Consider the following 18,386-nt stretch of genomic DNA (forward strand, 5'->3'; position numbering starts at 1 on the left):
CTAAAACTTAAAGTATAATAATAATAATAATAATAAAAGAATGTTTAGTAGCTAAAACCAAAAAAAAAAAAAGAATAGGCATGAATGAAAATAAAACTGTCAATATTCCCAGATATGACAGTCTACCTAGCAAATTCAAGAGAATCAATCGACAAACTATTAAAACCAAGAAGAGAGCTTAATGCATGGTCAGATACAATAACATCATACAAAAAACTACAGCTTTGTGTAGCACCAGCAATAATCAATCAGAATTATTCCATTTTGCATAATTTCTTTTTTCACTAAAAAATGTGCAGACACAGTTAACTCCTTGTGCACTTCTTCCCCATTCCATTAAACTCTCTCTATCCATTTGCACAACCACTGTCTTGCATTTGGAGTTTTTCTTTCTCATGCATGCTTTTTATATGTCACTATATGTGTGTGTACTTAAAAATCTATAGTAATATATATTGTTTGAAATTATTTCAAAATAAAAGGTAAAAATATATATAATTTTGCAAATTGAAAAGTTAGATACAAATGGTATTAGATTTTATATATAATATATAGCTCTCTCATGCAACTTCATTTTACCCTTTAATATCTTTAGACTTATCCAACTGGTATTTGTACATGTATATGACATTCTATCTGGAGTCAATATGAATGTATACTTTTTTTGAAATATATTGTTTATTTCATTTCCAGAAATACTTATATGATAGATAGAAAATGCATCTCAAAGGATATATAGGTTAAAGAATATATAGGTTAAAGACAAATATCACAATGGAAGTACAAAGCAGTCAGTCTGGAAAAAATTGGAAATAATCTCAATGTCCATCAAAAAGAAGAAGGTTAAATAAAGTATGTTACATCTATAACATAGAAAATAATTTTACAGTATATAAAAATAATTTAGTGGATCTATATGTACTGACATGGAAAGATTTTAAGGACATGAAAGAAAATATAAAACAATATGACTCATGTTGTAAAGTTGTGTATTTTTAATCACATATATAGAAATGTATTTTAGAAAAATAGGAAACTAATAACATTGGATGCCTTTGAGTAAGTGAATAGGTTTGAGGGAAGTGAAGAAAGATGGTTTTACTGTCTATTGTTAGTTTTTTAAAAATAAGAATATGTTTTATATTTTTTAGTAGAAAAAATTGATGATCCGTAGAAATACAAATACTAGACCCCAAAAGAGTAGTCAAGAATAGACAAAGAACCAGCCGGGCACAGTGGCTTATGCCTGTAATCCCAGCACTTTGGGAGGCCAAGGCTGGTGGATCACTTGAGGTCAAGAGTTTGAGACCAGCCTGGCCAACATGGTGAAACGCTGTCTCTGCTAAAAATACCAAAAAATTAGCCGGGCATGGTGGCGCATGCTTGTAGTCCCAGCTACTCGGCAGGCTGAGGCACGAGAATCATTTGAACCCAGGAGCCGGAGGTTGCAGTGAGCCAAGATCGCACCACGCACTCCAGCCTGGGAGACAGAGTGAGACTCTGTCTCAAAAAAAAAAAAAAAAAAGAATAGACAAAGAACCAACTCCCCGGGCACGCAATACAGTAGCAGCTGTACTATATTATACACTTTTTAAATGGTTATAATTGGTATCCTTATGACCTAAAACTGTCACTGAAGTTTCCTTTTTAATTTATGCTTTTCTGTATATTTCTTTAATTGTAATACAGGAAAGCAAGACAAATAGTTGTAATGAACATACTTACTGACAGATCTGAAAGTTTTGGGTCGGAGAAGACAAGCACGAAAATTCAAACGCAGCACATTTAAACGCCACCTTTGCAAAGTAGACACTATATATTTATCTGGAATCACGTTTTTCACTGTGGAAAAATCAATCTAAAAAGAATAAACAAAATGCATTAAGAAATGAGAAAGTCCCCAAAAACAGTTGCAACAAAAACAATAATAGACAAATGTGACCTAATTAAACTAAAGAGCTTCTGTACAGCAAAAGAAACTAACAATAGAGAAGACAGACGACCTACAGAATGAGAGAGATATTTGAAAACTATGCATCCAGCAAAGTTCTAATATCCAGAATCTATAGGGAACTTAAATCAACAAGCAAAACAACCCCATAAAAATAGGCAAAGAACATGAACAGACACTTCTCAAAAGAAGAAATACAAGTGGCCAAGAAACAGATGAGAAAATGTTCTGCATCATTATCAGATAAATGCAAATTGAAACCACAATGAGGTCGGGCACAGTGGCTCATGCCTGTAATCCCAGCACTTTGGGAGGCCAAAGCGGGTGGATCACTTGAGACCGCGAGTTCAAGACCAGCCTAGCCAACACGGCAAAACCCCGTCTCTACTAGAAATACAAAAATTAGCCAGGCGTGGTGACACACACCTGTAGACCCAGCTACTTGGGAGGCTGAGGCATGAAAATTGCCTGAACCTGAGAGGTGGAGGTTGCAGTGAGCTGAGATTGTGCCACTGAGCTCCAGCCTAGGTGACAGAGCAAAACTCCATCTCAAAAAGAAAAAAAAAATAGAGCTAAGGAAATTTGGGGGCAAAAGGTACTCCATAACTCCACACAATTTTGTGACTATATATATATATATAATTTTCTTTCAGACAGAGTCTCTCTCTGTTGTCCAGGCTGCAGTGCAGTGGCACGATCTTGGCTCACTGCAACCTCTGCCTCCTGGGTTAAAGTGATTCTCCTGCCTCAGCCTCCCAAGTAGCTGGAATTACAGGCACCTGCCACCACGCCCGGCTAATTTTTATATTTTTAGTAGAGACGGGGTTTCACCATTTTGGCCAGGCTGGTCTCGAACTCCTGACCTCAAATGATCCACCTGTTTCAGCTTCCCAAAGTGCTGGGATTACAGGCATGAGCCACCATGCCTGGCCAATTTTGTGATTATAAATGTAATCCAACCTTTGCCTTAACAATTCTACCTCTAAGAATTTATCCTGCAGATATAATCATACATGTATACAAGGCAACACTGAGAAACAGGATATTCACCACAGGATTTTATTAACAAAAGATAGGAAACAACCTAAATGTCTTTTGACAGGAGACAGATTAAATAAATTGGGTGACTTCCATACAACAAACCACTGGACAAAAGCCAAATTCAGGGCAAAAAAGCACAACTCAGAAAGAGAAAATCTAAAGCAATAGAGTCCAAGTGTGCTGCTCTCTGATTGGCTGATTCAATTCAGGGACAAAATGCACAGTATCTAGAGGACTTACTGGACCTGAACCCTTCATGAATATTACTCGTTAATGCCAAGCATTTTATGAGAATTGGGTCTCAGAGCTCAAAGTTATATCATTGTAAAAGAACCTTAAGAGGAGAAATTCTATGCTGCTAGTTAGGGGAAAGGCAAATGGCAGACCTGGCATTCCCTTATAAATAGTTGATAATTAAGAGCACACACTTTGTAGTCAGACAAATCAGAATTTGAATCCCATCCTAGCCATTTAACCATGTTGGCTATGACTTAACTAAGGCTTAGTTTTTTTCATCTGTAAATGGGAAAAATAACAGTGCCTAACTCAGAAGGCTGCAGAGACAAACTGAGAAAATGCAAATAAAGTACTTAGTGTAGCATCTGGCATATAAGAAAGCATTCAATAAATATTAGCTACTATTATTACTTCAAAAATACATGACAAAGCACACAAAATATGGAGTACATAAATTTTAAAAAGCATGGAATAGGACTAAAATACACAACACATAAATCATATTTGACTTTCTCAGTGTGTCTGCATGCATGCAGAAACACATACACTCTGGCATTTTCTAATATGAACTCCTAGGCTGGCACTTATGTACTATTTTTGTCACAGTACTATTTTTTAACCTGAAACATGTTTGTGTTTCTCATTCCAAAGAGACACTGGGGAGAGGACTCAGCCAACAATAAAAAATTAGCAAATAAGCATATGTCCCCCAACAACTTCTCTTATCTGTTTCTTGTAAGATACTTTAATATTAACAAACATGGTCATCTATGCCATCAACCAATGTTCAGTGGCAACATTTTCCCTGTTGTCTAAAGTCCAGTCAATAGCTGACTTCACGACCCCTCCTTATTGCTAATGATTGAAGGACTGATGATATCACGTGCTCCAGACTGACCTATGAATAGGGGGCCTGGTGCCATTTTGTAGAAGCTCTAAAACTTAACTCAAAGAAATTAAAAGGAGTTGAGAAGGTGTCAGGGGCTCTAGCTTCGTAAGTTAACTCAACATCTTTACGTTGCATCTGGACACCATCCCATTCTTGGTTGCACTACTCTCACTCTGTTCAACAATGGCAAGAAGAGAACTGATTTCATCTTACCAAACCCATCTTAGCTAACAAATTAGGTGTTCCTGTCTTAATTTTATTTTTGGCTTAACGTGGTGATTCTCGAACTTTAGCCTGCATCAGAATCATCTAGGTGGGTTGTTAAAACAGATTACTGTTTACTACCCTAAGAGTTGCTGACTAAGTAGGTCTGGGATGGGGCCTAAAAATTTGCATTTCCAACAAGGTATTGGGTGATACTGATACTACTGGTTCCAGGACCACACTTTGAGAACCACTGGCTTAAAGTAATAAATCTCTAAATTATGTTACAGGTATTTGGGGATGTTGCTTTTTCCTTTGGAAAACCTGTAAAGAAGAAAAAAATGAATCCAAATGGTCTGGAGGAGAAAGAATACATACAATATTTAGATCATGAAATGTCTTGCAGAAGCTGGCAGGGTTAGAAAAAGCCAACACTTCTGCCCAGAGACCTCACTGGATAAAGACCAAGAGCATTACAAGCACATGGCAGTGAGGAATGAAGCCAGGGTAGGAAGTTACACTGCTTTATGTTCAGCAAATTTCTCTTTCCACAATAGTATGTTGCTCCATCCTCCTATTTCTGCTTTTATTCATGAGTGTTCACATGTGGCACAATTATAATCGGCATTTTTAACACAAACAATAAGTTTATTCAGAAGGCAATGAGAAATTGCCTGTTCACGGGAAATTGGATGTTCACAAATGTAAACTTTTAGCTGACAATATTAGCAATATTATTTATCAATCAGCCCTGGCCACTCCAAAAACCTCTGCTCTTATCAATTTTGCATACCATCACCCAGGTACACTAAGATCATCCTTGTAATCCTGTTTTTCTTTGTTTTTTTGTTTTGTTTTGTTTTGTTTTTGAGATGGAGTCGTACTCTGTCACCAAGCTGGAGTGCAGTGGTGTGATCTTGGCTCATTGCAACCTCCACCTCCCGGGTTCAAGCGATTCTCCTGCCTCAGCCTCCCGAGCAGCTGGGACTACAGGTGCACGCTACCATGCCCAGCTAATTTTTGTATTTTTAGTAGAGACGAGGTTGGCCAGGATGGTCTTGATTTCTTGATCTTGTGATCTGCCTGCCTCAGCCTCCCAGAGTGCTTGGATTATAGGCGTAAGCCACTGCACCTGGCCAATCCTCTCTCTCTCTCTTTTTTTGAATGATAGAGTTTTGCTCTGTTGCCCAGGCTGGAGTGCAGTGGCACGGTGTTGGCTCACTGCAACCTCCACCTCCCAGGCTCAAGTGATTCTCCTGCCTCAGCCTCCTGAGTAGCTGGAATTACAGGCACCAGCCACCATGCCCAGCTAATTTTTGTATTTTTAGTAGAGACAGGGTTTCACCATGTTGGCCAGGCTGGCTCAAACTCCTGACCTCAGGTGATCTGCCTGCCTTGACCTTCCAAAGTGCTGGGACTACAGGCATGAGCCACTGTGCCCGGCATAATCCTCTCTTTTTAATGGAATTAACCCTTCCAAAAAATTATGGGTTACGAAAAGGCCATTGCACACCTCACACCCTAAACATCTTTCCCATAGTCATGGACTCAACATACAGTCTATGCTCATGAAAAGGAATTAGGCACACTGTAATAATACCAGAATGGAGTACAAACTATCCAATAAAATGGAGCTTTGTTTCAATCCAAAAATGATATTCATTTATATCTACCATTTACATTTTAAAATACTAATGATGTATCTCTTAAAATAGCATTATTATCTTTTTTATCTCTTCCCCCAGGCTTGTGCCTGGACAAAAGAAAACCAAATTCACTTGCTGCTGGTGACCACAGAGCATGGAAGAAGGTGTCCCCACAACAGTTGGCTTCACAGCAGTCCATTCTCCTTTAAGAACTAGTGTAAAGACATAGTTCAGTTAGTATCTACTTACATCATTCCACAGTGAGTTTAGTTGTGTCATCAACATCCAGGCATGATTAACTTGACCACATATTATCACATCTTTTAAACTGAGATAGAAGAAAATCTAAACACAAAGAAAAATACACAACTTTGAAAAATGTGAACTTTGATGTAACTTGTCCACTTGCCTTTTGTCTGTGTGTGTGCACGCATGTGTGTGCACACACACATGCATTAGTAATAATAATCCATACTTTGCAAATAGCAAGAGTTTAAGTGCTAGAATTTTATCTGAAGATAGGAGTTTTATCTAAAGTACTGGAACTTACCTGCTGACTCCTTTTATATAATGTAATCCTTTTAATTGATAGTTGCAGAAGGATGGTGAGAAGGATAAGCATATTTGTTTTATTTTTTGAATGAAGATAGAATTCTGCTAGAAAACTAATGATTTCCGTAAATAGTCATTGGTACATAGAAGGCAATCAATACTGTCTGCTGAACTGAACTACATTCCTTCTAAAGATATAGGATTCCTCAGAGAAGAAAAAAAAAGGATTTCTGGGAAAGAGCAATAAACACATTTTGGCTTCTACTTCTGGAAATGTGGTAGACCAAAAAATCAGGAAATCCTGCTGGTACAAAACATCAGTAAATGCTAAAAGAAACATTTTTTAAAAACATAATTCAGTTGTCAAGAAAGTAAAACAAATATGCAAGGACCCAATCCTTATAAACCCAGACTGATAATAAGGTGCTTCATGCTATAGTTGCTTGGGAGGGAGGAACAATGAAGATGGTTACTGCTTTTCATAATAAAATGGGTTCAGATTTTACTGGCCATGCAGAGACATAAGAAAGTCACCCTGTACAAAGCTGGTACAGTTATGCTCTGCATAATGATATTTCAGTCAATGATGGGATGCATGTATGACAGTGGTCCCATAAGATTATAATGGAACTGAAAAATTTCTATTGTCTAGTGACATCATAGCCATTGTAATATCATAGCACAATTACTTAATTTTTAAATAAATTTAGTGTAACCTAAGTGTACACTGTTTATAAAGTGTAGTACTCTATCTGTAGTTGTGTACAGTAATATCTAGGCCTTCACATTCACTCAACACTCACTCACTCACTCAGATCAACTTCTAGTCCTCCATTGATAAGTGCCCTATATAGGTGTGCCAATTTTAATGGTTTTTTTTACCATATTTTTACTGTACATTTTCTATGTTTAAATACATACTTACCATTGTGCTACAATTGCCTACAATATTTAGTACAGTAACATACTGTACAGGCCTGTAGTCTAGGAGCAATAGGCTATACCATACAACCCAGGTGTATACCGGATTATACCATCTAGGTTTGTGTAGCACTCAGTGATGTTCACACAATGACAAAAATCACCGAATGACACACTTCTCAAAAGGTATCCACATCATTAAGCAATGCGTGACTGTAATTGAAACTGAGTCAGAAAAAAAAAAAAGAAGAGAGAGAGAGAGAAATCCAGGATTATGAAACAGTTAGAAAGAAATCACGCCCGTAATCCCAGCACTTTGGGAGGTCGAGGCAGGTGGATTGCTTGAGGTCAGGAGTTCAAGACCAGCCTGGCCAACACGGTGAAACCCTTTCTCTACTAAAAACACAAAAATTATTGCACACGTCTGTAATCCCAGCTACTCGGGAGGCTGAGGCAGGAGAACTGCTTGAACCCAGGAGGTGGAGGTTGCAGTGAGCTGAGATTGCACCACTGCACTCCAGCCTGGGCGATAGAGCGAGACTGTCCAAAAAGGGGAAGAGAAGGGAAAGGGAGCGGGGAGGAGGGGAGGGGAGGGAAAAGAAAAGAAAAGAAATCGACTTATTGGCAAAAGAAATCGACTTATTGGCAAAAGAAAAACTAAAGTATCTAGCCTGGTATCAAAAAGATCTCTCGCCAGGCACAGTGGCTCACACCTATAATTCCAGCAATTTAGGAGGTTGAGGTGGGAGGCTTGCTTGAGCCCAGGAGTTCAAGACCAGCCTGGGCAACATAGTGAAACCCCATTTCAACTAAAAATTTAAAAATTAGTCACGTGTGGTGGTGCACACCTATAGTCCTAGCTACTCTAGAGGCTGAGACGGGAGAATTGTTTGAGCCTGGGAGGCTGCGGCTGCAGAAAGCCACAGTCATGCGACTGCACTCCAGCCTGGGCAACAGAGTAAGACTCTGTCTCAAAAAATAAAATAAAATAAAATCTCTCAAAGAATTTGTAAACATATTGACCATTTTTGGTTTGGGTTAAACAGAAATAATAATAAATTCATTTTTTTAATAAAAATGAATGAAAAGAAAAAAAGAGTTTGTAACCAAAGGCCAGCGATTATGTGTGTTGGGATTCAAATTTTATCATGCCTGGGATCGAATTTGAATTTATTACCTTTGTAACTGGATTTGATATATTAATGTGCAAAGAGGTTCCACTGGTAATAACTCTGGGACATTTGGCAGAAATAAATATCATTCTCTCTAAAGAGACACAGACACATTCAAGCCAGGCCTTACAGGATACCCATGGATTAAGCCCTCCAAAAACAAGCTCCCAATCAAAAACCACAAAACATATGAGGAAAAGAAGCTCCAACAAGATTCAAAAGAAATCTTTAAAGTGATGAAGACATAAAAAGAAAAATAAAACTCTTGAGACAAATGTTGTCAAAACAGGACTGGGAATATCTGTAAAAGAACCAAATAAAATCATGAAAATTAAAAATATAATTATTGAAATTTAAAACTCAGTGGGTGAGTTAAAATAGCAGATGCGACTCAGCTAAGAAGAGAATCAACAAATGAATATGTACCCGAAGAAATTACACGGGATAAAATGTAGAGAGATAAAGAGATGAAAAATATAAATGATGTTAAGAGACACACTACATAACATGAAAAGGTCCAACATACATCTTTACAGAATTTCCAGGAGGGAATAAAGAGAATAAAATCAAAGCAAAATTTAAAAATACCACAGACTAAAATGTTTTAGAACTGATGAAAGGCAACACTTTTCAGATCCAAAAAGCACAAGAAGTTCCAAGCAGGAAAATGCAAATATATCAATGGCATTATAGTGAAACTGCAAAAGGCCAAAGCACAGGAAAATTTTTCATGCAATTGGACACAGATTACTTACAAAAGACTGTCACATAGACAGAACAACATAAGGTGGAAGTCAGCAGAAACTATCAATCTGAGACACCATATGCAAGTAAATTACAACTCAAAAATGAGTACTAAGACATTTTTGGCTGAGCGCAGTGGCTCACACCTGTAATCCCAGCACTTTGGGAGGTTGAGGCGGGCAGATCACCTAAGGTTGGGAGTTTGAGACCAGCCTGACCAAGATGAAGAAACCTCCTCTCTACTAAAAATACAAAATTAGCTGGGCGTGGTGGCACATGCCTGTAATCCCAGCTGCTTGGGAGGCTGAGGCAGGAGAATCGCTTGAACCCGGGAGGCAGAGGTAGCGGTGAGCCGAGATCGTGCCATTGCACTCCAGCCTAGGCAATAAGAGCAAAACTCCATCTCAAAAAAAAAAAAAAAAAAAGACATTTTTTGCCAGGCATGGTAGTACACCTGTAGTCCCAGCTACTTGAGAGGCTGAGGCAAGATCACCTGAGCCCAAGAATCGAAGGCCAGCCTGGGTAACATAGCAAGACTCTCTAAAACATTTAAGGCCAGGCACAGTGGCTCATGCCCGTAATCCCAGCACTTTGGAAGGCCAAGGTGGGCGGATCACCTGAGGTCAGAAGTTCAAGACCAGCCTGGCCAACATGGCAAAACCCCATCTCTACTAAAAATACAAAAATTAGCTGGGTGTGGTGGCATGCACCTGTAATCCCAGCTACTTGGGAGGCTAAGGCAGGAAAATCGCTTGAACCAGGGAGGCAGAGGTTGCAGTGAGCCAAGATCATGCCACTGCACTCCAGCCTGGGAGACAGAGTGAGAGTCCATCTCAAAAAAAAAAAAAAAATTTTAAAGACACTTTGAGACATAGACTGAGAGTTTGCTTCCAATGGACTCTTCACAAAGGAACTTCTAAAGAACACTGAAATCAGAAGAAAGGCATGAAATGCAAATAATAACAACGGGCAAAAAATCTAATAAGTATATGGGTAAAGCCATAACTTTATAAAACAGTATCATGATGACAAATGTGGGGATAGAACAATAAGATGGAACAAAAACACTAGATAATAATAACACTGTAAGACCAGAGAGAGTAATCGAGAGTTAGTGTTCTAAATTTCAATTATTATTCAAGAAGAAAGTAGAAATATTAATTTACTTTAGGCCTTATTAATAAATGTACACATTAAAAATATTTGAGTAACCAGCAAAATAGTAGAAATAGAATGGTTATCTTCTACAACATGTTAAAAATATTTAAGAGTAACCAGTAAAATCATAGAAATAGAATGTATATCATCTAAAACATGAAAGTAGAAAAAAGGGGGTAGATTTAAATACTCAATAAATAGTACACTACTTGGTAATGGGTGCACTAAAATCTGACTTCACCACTATACCATTCATCAATGTAACCAAAAATCACATGTATCCCAGAAGCTATTGAAATTTCTTTAAATGTTTTTATTTTTAAAAAATTCAGTAAAGTCAGGAAAGGGGAAAAAAAACATATAAAAAGATAATAAATAGTATAAAATGAAATTAGAAAAATGAACCCAAGTATATCAATAATCATAATAAATTTAACAATGTATTGGTTAGAAGACAAAAATTTTTTATTCCTAAAAATGCTTTTTGCTTTAATGTTTTTCCCCCAATATTAATGTAGCTATCTATTTTCTTTTCTTAGTTTTATTTTTAATTGACAAATAATAATTAAAATGCATTTATGGGTAAAATGTGATGTTTTGATTTATGTTTATAATGTGGAATGATTAAATCAGGTTAATAATTAAGAAATCACCACCTCACATAATTATCATTTTTGTGTGTGAAGAAAACATTTAAAATCTACTCTTCCAGGCACAGAAAGACAAATTCTCCATGATTTCACTTCTATGTGAAATTTTAAAATGTTGGACTTATGGAAGTAAGGAGTAAAATGATGGTTATCAGCCTTCCTTTCATTTGTGTTCATTTTGTTTTTGAAAGATTCTCCCCAAGGCCTGAAAGCTTGAAGGAATGAGTAACTCCTCTCTTCTCAGGCCCAGTCCCAAGGCACAAGGCCACTTGTGCCAGCAGCGTGAGTCAGCAAGATAGCAGAAGCAGGAAGAGAGCCGGCCAGAAGACACCTACCCTGGCCAGAAGACACGTACCCCTGAAGATAGAGAACCAGGCCATCTGGGTACCACATAGCAGTTATGTCAGACCGGGACATTTCCTGTTTACAGAAGACTATAAAACCCTGCCCCATACTCATTTGGTGCTGGCGCCATTTTAGGCCTTAGCCTGCCTCCACCCAGGCGCTCATTAAAACAGCAGGTTGCTCCACACTGCCTCGTGTTGTCTGTTGGCACGCTTTCAGAGTTTGAATGGATACAAGAACCTTTCATCTGGTGCCGAAACCCGGGAGGGGCTCCGGTCCTCGTCACCCGTGGACCTACCCCTCCACCCCAGAAAGCAGGCCACAGCAGCTGGACAAAGGAAGCTCCTCAGCCTCCAGTTGCATCTCTGTGCATGCACATCAGTCACTGATCTCACCTACTGGTAAGTTTCCCAGGAGCCCAGTTAACAGGGAAAAATCCACACAGCCTCTCTTGGTTTCTCCAGTTCGAATATCCAGCATTGGTCCAAGAAGGCTCTGACGTGGGCCAGGCACTCGCTGATCATCTGGTCTTAGGGGGACGCCTCTAAACCATTTGATCCTGTTCCGGGAACGAAAAAGGCAGCGGTGACGATCGCTCCTTTCATCATCTCCCTCCACCATCCAGGATGGTCTCCTTTTTCCCTGTTTTCCCGAGCCTACCCTCAGTTATGGGAAACTCCCCAACCTCCATTCCAAAACACAGCCCTCTAGGCTGCCTCATAAAAAACCTGTAAACCTGGCCAGGTGTGGTGGCTTGTGCCTGTAATCCTAGCACTTTGCGAGGGTGAGGTGGGTAGATCACGAGGTCAGGAGATCAAGACCATCCTGGCTAACACAGTGAAACCCTGGCTCTACTGAAAATACAAAAAATTAGCCAGGCGTGGTGGCAGGCACCTGTAGTCCCAGCTACTCAGGAGGCTGAAGCAGGAGAATGGTGTGAACCCGGGAGGCAGAGCTTGCAGTGAGCCAAGATCGCACCACTGCACTCCAGCCTGGGCGACAGAGTGAGAGTCCGTAAAAAAAAACAAACAAAAAAAACAAAACCCTGCAAACCCTAGGCCTCAGGCAAGATATCCATCCTCCTTGTCTTCTTTGGAATTCAGACTGGCCACAGTACGAATTGAATAATGGGTCCTAACGGCCCGCAAATGGAACATTCGACTTTACAATTTTAACTGATTTAAGCAATTATTGCTGATGACTGGAGAAATGGGGAAACACTCCTTATGTCCAGCCCTTTATGCACTCAGATCACAACCCGACCTCTGTAATTCTTGCTCACCTGTTCAAATCCTCCTCTATTCTCGCCACCCAGATACCTTTCTCCTCCCAACTCCACATATTTTCCTTGTTAGATCCAGCAGACTGCTGTCCACTCCTCCCAGCCCCTGCCTCTACCTCTCAACCGTCTTCTTTAACCCCCCCCAAGCTTCCTCTTTTTCTCGCTGCAATCTTCTCGGCCGTCATCTTCCCAGTCGCCATCTTCCCAGCGGCCATCTTCCCAATCAGCAGTATCCACTTCTTTTCCTACACTGTCCTCTCCTCAGGACAACTCTAGCATTGCCTGTACTCATTACTCATTCTCCTTCCTCACTGCCTTCTCCTGAAGCCTGTAAACCCATCCCACCACCTTACGCCCCTATCTATCCTCCACTGCCTATCAACTTAACCCTCCTTCCCCCTTCAAACCTTCAGCAGGAACCACTTCCAGGTTCTTCCTTCTCTCCCACCCATACTTGCTCAGGCACCATCTTTGGCCCATGCCCCACCCTTACTTCAGCCCCTGTGCTAGAGTGCCCTCTTCAGAAAGTAGCAGGAACTGGAGGTATTGTTAAAGTTTATGTTCCCCCCTCCCTCAGTGATCTCTCTCAAATTAACAAAAGACTCAGTTCACTTCCAGAAGACCCTACCTCTTACATTAGAGAGTTTCAGTACCTCACCCAGTCTTATGAACTAACTTGGCATGACCTCTACATTATCCTCTCTTCCACCCTCACCCCAGAAGACTGGGGCCATATCTGGACCCTAGCTCAGGCACATGCTGATACAATTCATCACCAAGCTCCTGCTCAGCCTACTGGTGCAAAGGCAGTCCCCAACCAGGACCCCCACTGGGATTATCAAGATGGGGCCTCTGGACGCTGCTGTTGAGACCACATGATTGTGTGCCTCCTTGCAGGACTGAAAAAGGCTGCCCATAAAGTATTAAACTATGAAAAACTTTCAGAAATCACCCAAGGTCCTGACGAAAACCCAGCCCTTTTTATCTCTCGTTTAACTGAAGCCATGAGAAAATATACCAACCTAGACCTAGCCAGCCCAGAAGGAACCGATATTTTAAACCTTCAATTCATCTCCCAATCCACCCCTGATACTCAGCGCCAGCTTCAAAAACTTGACGATGGCCCTCAAACCCCACAACGAGACCTTCTTAATTTAGCCTTCAAAGTCTTTAACAATCGTGATGAGGAAAGTAAAAGGCAAAAACACGCAGGGTTTCAAATGCTTGCCTCCTCCATCAGGGGCCCTGCAGGCCCATGGGGCCACAGCTCCACACAGAAGCCTCCTAGCAATCCACCTCCACCTGGAGCCTGCTTCATGTGCGGCAATGAAGGCCACTGGCCCACACAATGCCCAAACCCAGGTAAGCCCACCAGGCCATGTCCCCTCTGCAGAGGACCCCACTGGAAGTTAGACTGCGAGCAGCCCCTGCAAGGACCGCCCCCACCCCTTCCTAAGCCAACCTCCTACTCAGATCTCATCAGCCTTGCCGCTGAAGACTGATGGTGCCTTGGAACAGATACCCCAGCAACTACCATCGCTTCATCGGAGCCAAGGGTAACCCTGATGGTGGCAGGTAGGCCAGTATGTTTTTAAAATTAATACCGGGGCAACCTATTCTGCTTTCCCTAATTTTTCAGGACCCACCCAGTCCTCCCAAGTCTCTATCGTGGGAACTGATGAACAAGCCTCCAAACCCTGAGCTCCCCTCCTCCACTTTTATGCTCCCTGCACACCTTTTCCTTCACTCACTCTTTCTTAGTCCTGCCCTCATGCCCAACTCCGCTCCAAGGCATCCTTTCAAAACTCCACACTGCTCTCCACTTCCACGTTCCCCATAGTACCCAACGCATCAACCCAGACCCCTCTGGGGCTCTTTCTTCTACTCCATCCTCCCACCTTAAAACTGCAACCTTTCCTTATCCGCCATCTGTAGTTAGCCCCCCTGTTTGGGGTAATTCCACACCCTCAGTCACAAAACACCACACTCCCGTCCATCCTCATTACCCTTAAAGAGCCCACCCAGTTCCTATCACAGAAGCAGTATCCCATCCCCCAGGCAGCTCTCACAGGCCTGAAGCCTATCATTTCTCACCTCCTCGCCAGTCACCTACTCCGCCCAACATACTCCCCTTTTAACACACCAATTCTACCTGTTAAAAAACCAGATGGAACTTATCGCTTAGTCCAGGACCTCAGGCTTATTAACCAAGCTGTACTCCCAGTATGTCCAGTAGCTCCTAACCCATATACTTTACTTTCTGCAATTCCCTCCAATACCACCCATTTTTCTGTTCTAGACCTAAAGGATGCTTTTTTCACAATTCCTTTACACCCTGATTCCCAAAACCTCTTTGCCTTTACGTGGGAAATCCCCAACACCCACGGAGTCCCTGTGTATGATCACTTAAACAGAGAAAAACGATCCTTAAAGGTAGGAGGAAGCCGAAGATGGCAAGAGGACGAGTGGCCTCTGCAAGGCATCATCGAATATTATGGTCCTGCCACTTGGATAGAGGATGGTTCATGGGGTTATCGCACTCCCATATATATGCTAAATAGAATAATTAAGACTACAGACTGTCCTAGAGATAATCACTAAGCAAATCGCCTCAGTCCTGGAAATGCTCGCACAACAACGAAAACAAATGTGCGTGGCAATTTATCAAAACAGGCTAGCACTAGACTACTTATTAGCAGAAGAGAGTGGAGTCTGTGGTAACTTTAATGTCTCCAATTGTTGTCTTAACATAGACGATAATGGAAAAGCAGTTCTAGAAATCACTTCAAACATCAGAAAAGTAGCCCATGTACCAGTCCAAACCTGGAAAGGATGGGACCTGGCAAACCTTTTAGGAGGATGGTTCTCTAATTTAGAAGGATTTAAAACGCTGGTAAGGACAGTAATCTTCATCATTGGGCTCCTCCTGTTTCTCCCCTGTGTTTATCCCACTGATAATAAAAGCCATTAAAACTCTTGTTGAAACTACAGTTAACTAACTATGTTTATTGAGGCACTATTCACAATAGCAAAGACTTGGAACCAAGCCAAATGTCCAATAATGATAGACTGGATTAAGAAAATGTGGCACATATACACCATGGAATACTATGCAGCCATAAAAAATGATGAGTTCATGTCCTTTGTAGGGACATGGATGAAACTGGAAACCACCATTCTCAGCAAACTATCGCAAGGACAAAAACCAAACACCACATGTTCTCACTCATAGGTGGGAACTGAACAATGAGAACACATGGACACAGGAGGGGGAACATCACACTCCAGGGACTGTTGTGGGGTGGGGGAAGAGGGGAGGGACAGCATTAGGAGATATACCTAATGTTAAATGACGAGTTAATGGGTGCAGCACACCAACATGGCACATGTGGCACATGTATACATATGTAACTAACCTGCACGTTGTGCACATGTACCCTAAAACTTAAAGTATGATAAAAAAAAAAAAAGAAACTACAGTTAACTGCCAGACAATCCACACAATGCTCCTGCTACAATGACAAGATGGATACCAACCCATCTCTCAAGAATACCCAAAAAATTAAGGTTTTCTTTTTCCAAGGTGCCCACGCCACCCCCTATGTCATGCCTAAAGTAGTTATTGAGAAAGTCACCCCTTTTCCCTTTTTTCTATAACCAAATAGAAAGGAATGAAGGATTCTCCCCAGGGCCTGAAAGCTTGAAGGAATGAATAACTCCTCCCTTCTCAGGCCCAGTCCCAAGGTGCAAGGCCACTTGTGCCAGCAGCGTGAGTCAGCAAGATAGCAGAAGCAGGAATAGAGCTAGCCAGAAGACACCTACTCTGGCTGGAAGACATGTACCCCTGAAGATTGAGAAAGAGGCCATCCAGGTACCACATAGCAGTTACATCAGACTGGGACACTTCCTGTTTACAGGAGACTATAAAACCCCTGCCCCATACTCATTTGGTGCTGACGCCATTTTAGACCTCAGCCCGCCTGCACCCAGGTGCTCATTAAAACAGCGTGTTGCTCCACACCGCCTCATGTTGTCTGTTCGCACACTCTCGGGGTTTGAACTGATACAAGAACCCTTCAGTTTTGTATTGTATTTTAGTTGGATTTTTAAAGTTTATCTCACAAAGAGGGTGACTACATAATAATTAAAGGTAGCAATTCACTAGAGATTATAGCAATCCTAACTATGCAAGCATCTAATAACAAAGCCACAAAGTGACAAGGAGAATCTGACAAATCCACAATCATAATGAAAGATAATATCAAAACGATCTCAGTACTTGATAGATCAATGCAAGGAAATAAGTCTTCGATTTCTCAGTGCTCCTGTAAAAAGCACTAGCCTCCAGAGGCATGGAAATCTACATGACACAAAGATAGGTAATTTTACCCTTCACTTACTTTACAAACATTTTACTTTCCACATACTATTGAAATTAGATCTGTAGTTATTCATAGACAAATAGTTATTTGTCTGACAAACAGTTAGTTGCTCTGATCCAAAAGAATAATAAAACTTCTCTTACCTCCCCAAGAAAGTCAAATGGTCACAGCCTGGATTAGTCAAGATCCCAAGGTGTCAGGAAGATCCCTAATTTACATTTCAAGAAGAAATGGGTCCCACGACCTTGGAGACATGTCTAGGTCATAAAAGCTGGAGATGCTAGGACTTACCTGGCCCTTGGAGAGATGCATTCTAAGAAGTCTTGCCTTTCTCTTTTACTTATAAATACCTTTGTGATTTTATTAGATCCACCCAACTAATCCAGGATAATCTCCCCATTTCAAAATTCTTGACTTAATCAAATCTGAGAAGACTCTTTTGTCATGTAAGTAACATACTCACAGGTTCTGAGGACTGGGATATGGACATCTTTGTAGGGGGTGGGGTAATGTTCTACCTACCATACTATATGAGGGAATAATAAACACTAAATTTAAGACAGCAAATACCTCTGAGGGAGAAAAGAGAATGCAGTCATGGAGGCTTTAATTGTATGTTATGTTTTATTTCTTAAGCTGGGTGGTGAGTGTACAGTTGCTCATTAAATTTCTTTGCATGCCTGAAATATTTTATTGAATAATCTCACTTTTTAATAAAAATACTTAGGAATAAATTTAACTAATTTAACTAAAAAGGTGAAAGACTAGCATACTGAAAATTACAAAACATTGCTGTAAAAAAATGTAAAAACGCCTAAATAAATGGAAAGACATCCCATGTTCATGGATTGGAAGACATAACAATGATAACAAAAATTGAACCAGAATTTAAAATCTGCCTCTGAATAAACACCAAACAAACATGGGCCAAGAGTTTTATAAGAGTATTCTATCAAATATCCAAAGAACAGACCCTACAAACAATAAAAATACTAAGATGTCAATACTATCTAAAGTGATCTATAGATTCAATGTAATCCCTATAAAAATTTCAAAGTCTCTTTTTACAAAAATGAAAAAACTGACCCTCAAATTTGCAGTAAGTGCAAGGAGTCCCAAGTAGCCAAAACAATTTTGAAAAAGAACAAAGTTGGAGGACTCACATTTCCTGATTTGAAAACTTACTACAAAGCTATAGTAATCAAAATATCA

At 40.4% G+C, this 18,386-nt stretch overlaps 1 protein-coding gene across 4 annotated transcripts in view; it reads right to left on the reverse strand.

Moving 5' to 3' along the window:
• FBXL13 (F-box and leucine rich repeat protein 13) overlaps positions 1 to 18,386 on the reverse strand; it is a 271,872-nt gene that overhangs the window by 155,870 nt on the left and 97,616 nt on the right. For all 4 annotated transcript variants that reach the window (XM_003268180.2, XM_030826693.1, XM_003268179.3 and 1 more), the window contains 2 exons: positions 6,218 to 6,313; positions 1,726 to 1,858 (listed from right to left, as the gene is read on the reverse strand). In XM_003268180.2, the coding sequence (XP_003268228.1) occupies positions 1,726 to 1,858; positions 6,218 to 6,313 (229 nt within the window). The remainder of the gene's footprint in view (positions 1 to 1,725; positions 1,859 to 6,217; positions 6,314 to 18,386) is intronic.

The sequence above is a fragment of the Nomascus leucogenys genome, chromosome 13, assembly GCF_006542625.1.
Source record: "Nomascus leucogenys isolate Asia chromosome 13, Asia_NLE_v1, whole genome shotgun sequence".
NCBI classification, from domain to species: domain Eukaryota; kingdom Metazoa; phylum Chordata; class Mammalia; order Primates; family Hylobatidae; genus Nomascus; species Nomascus leucogenys.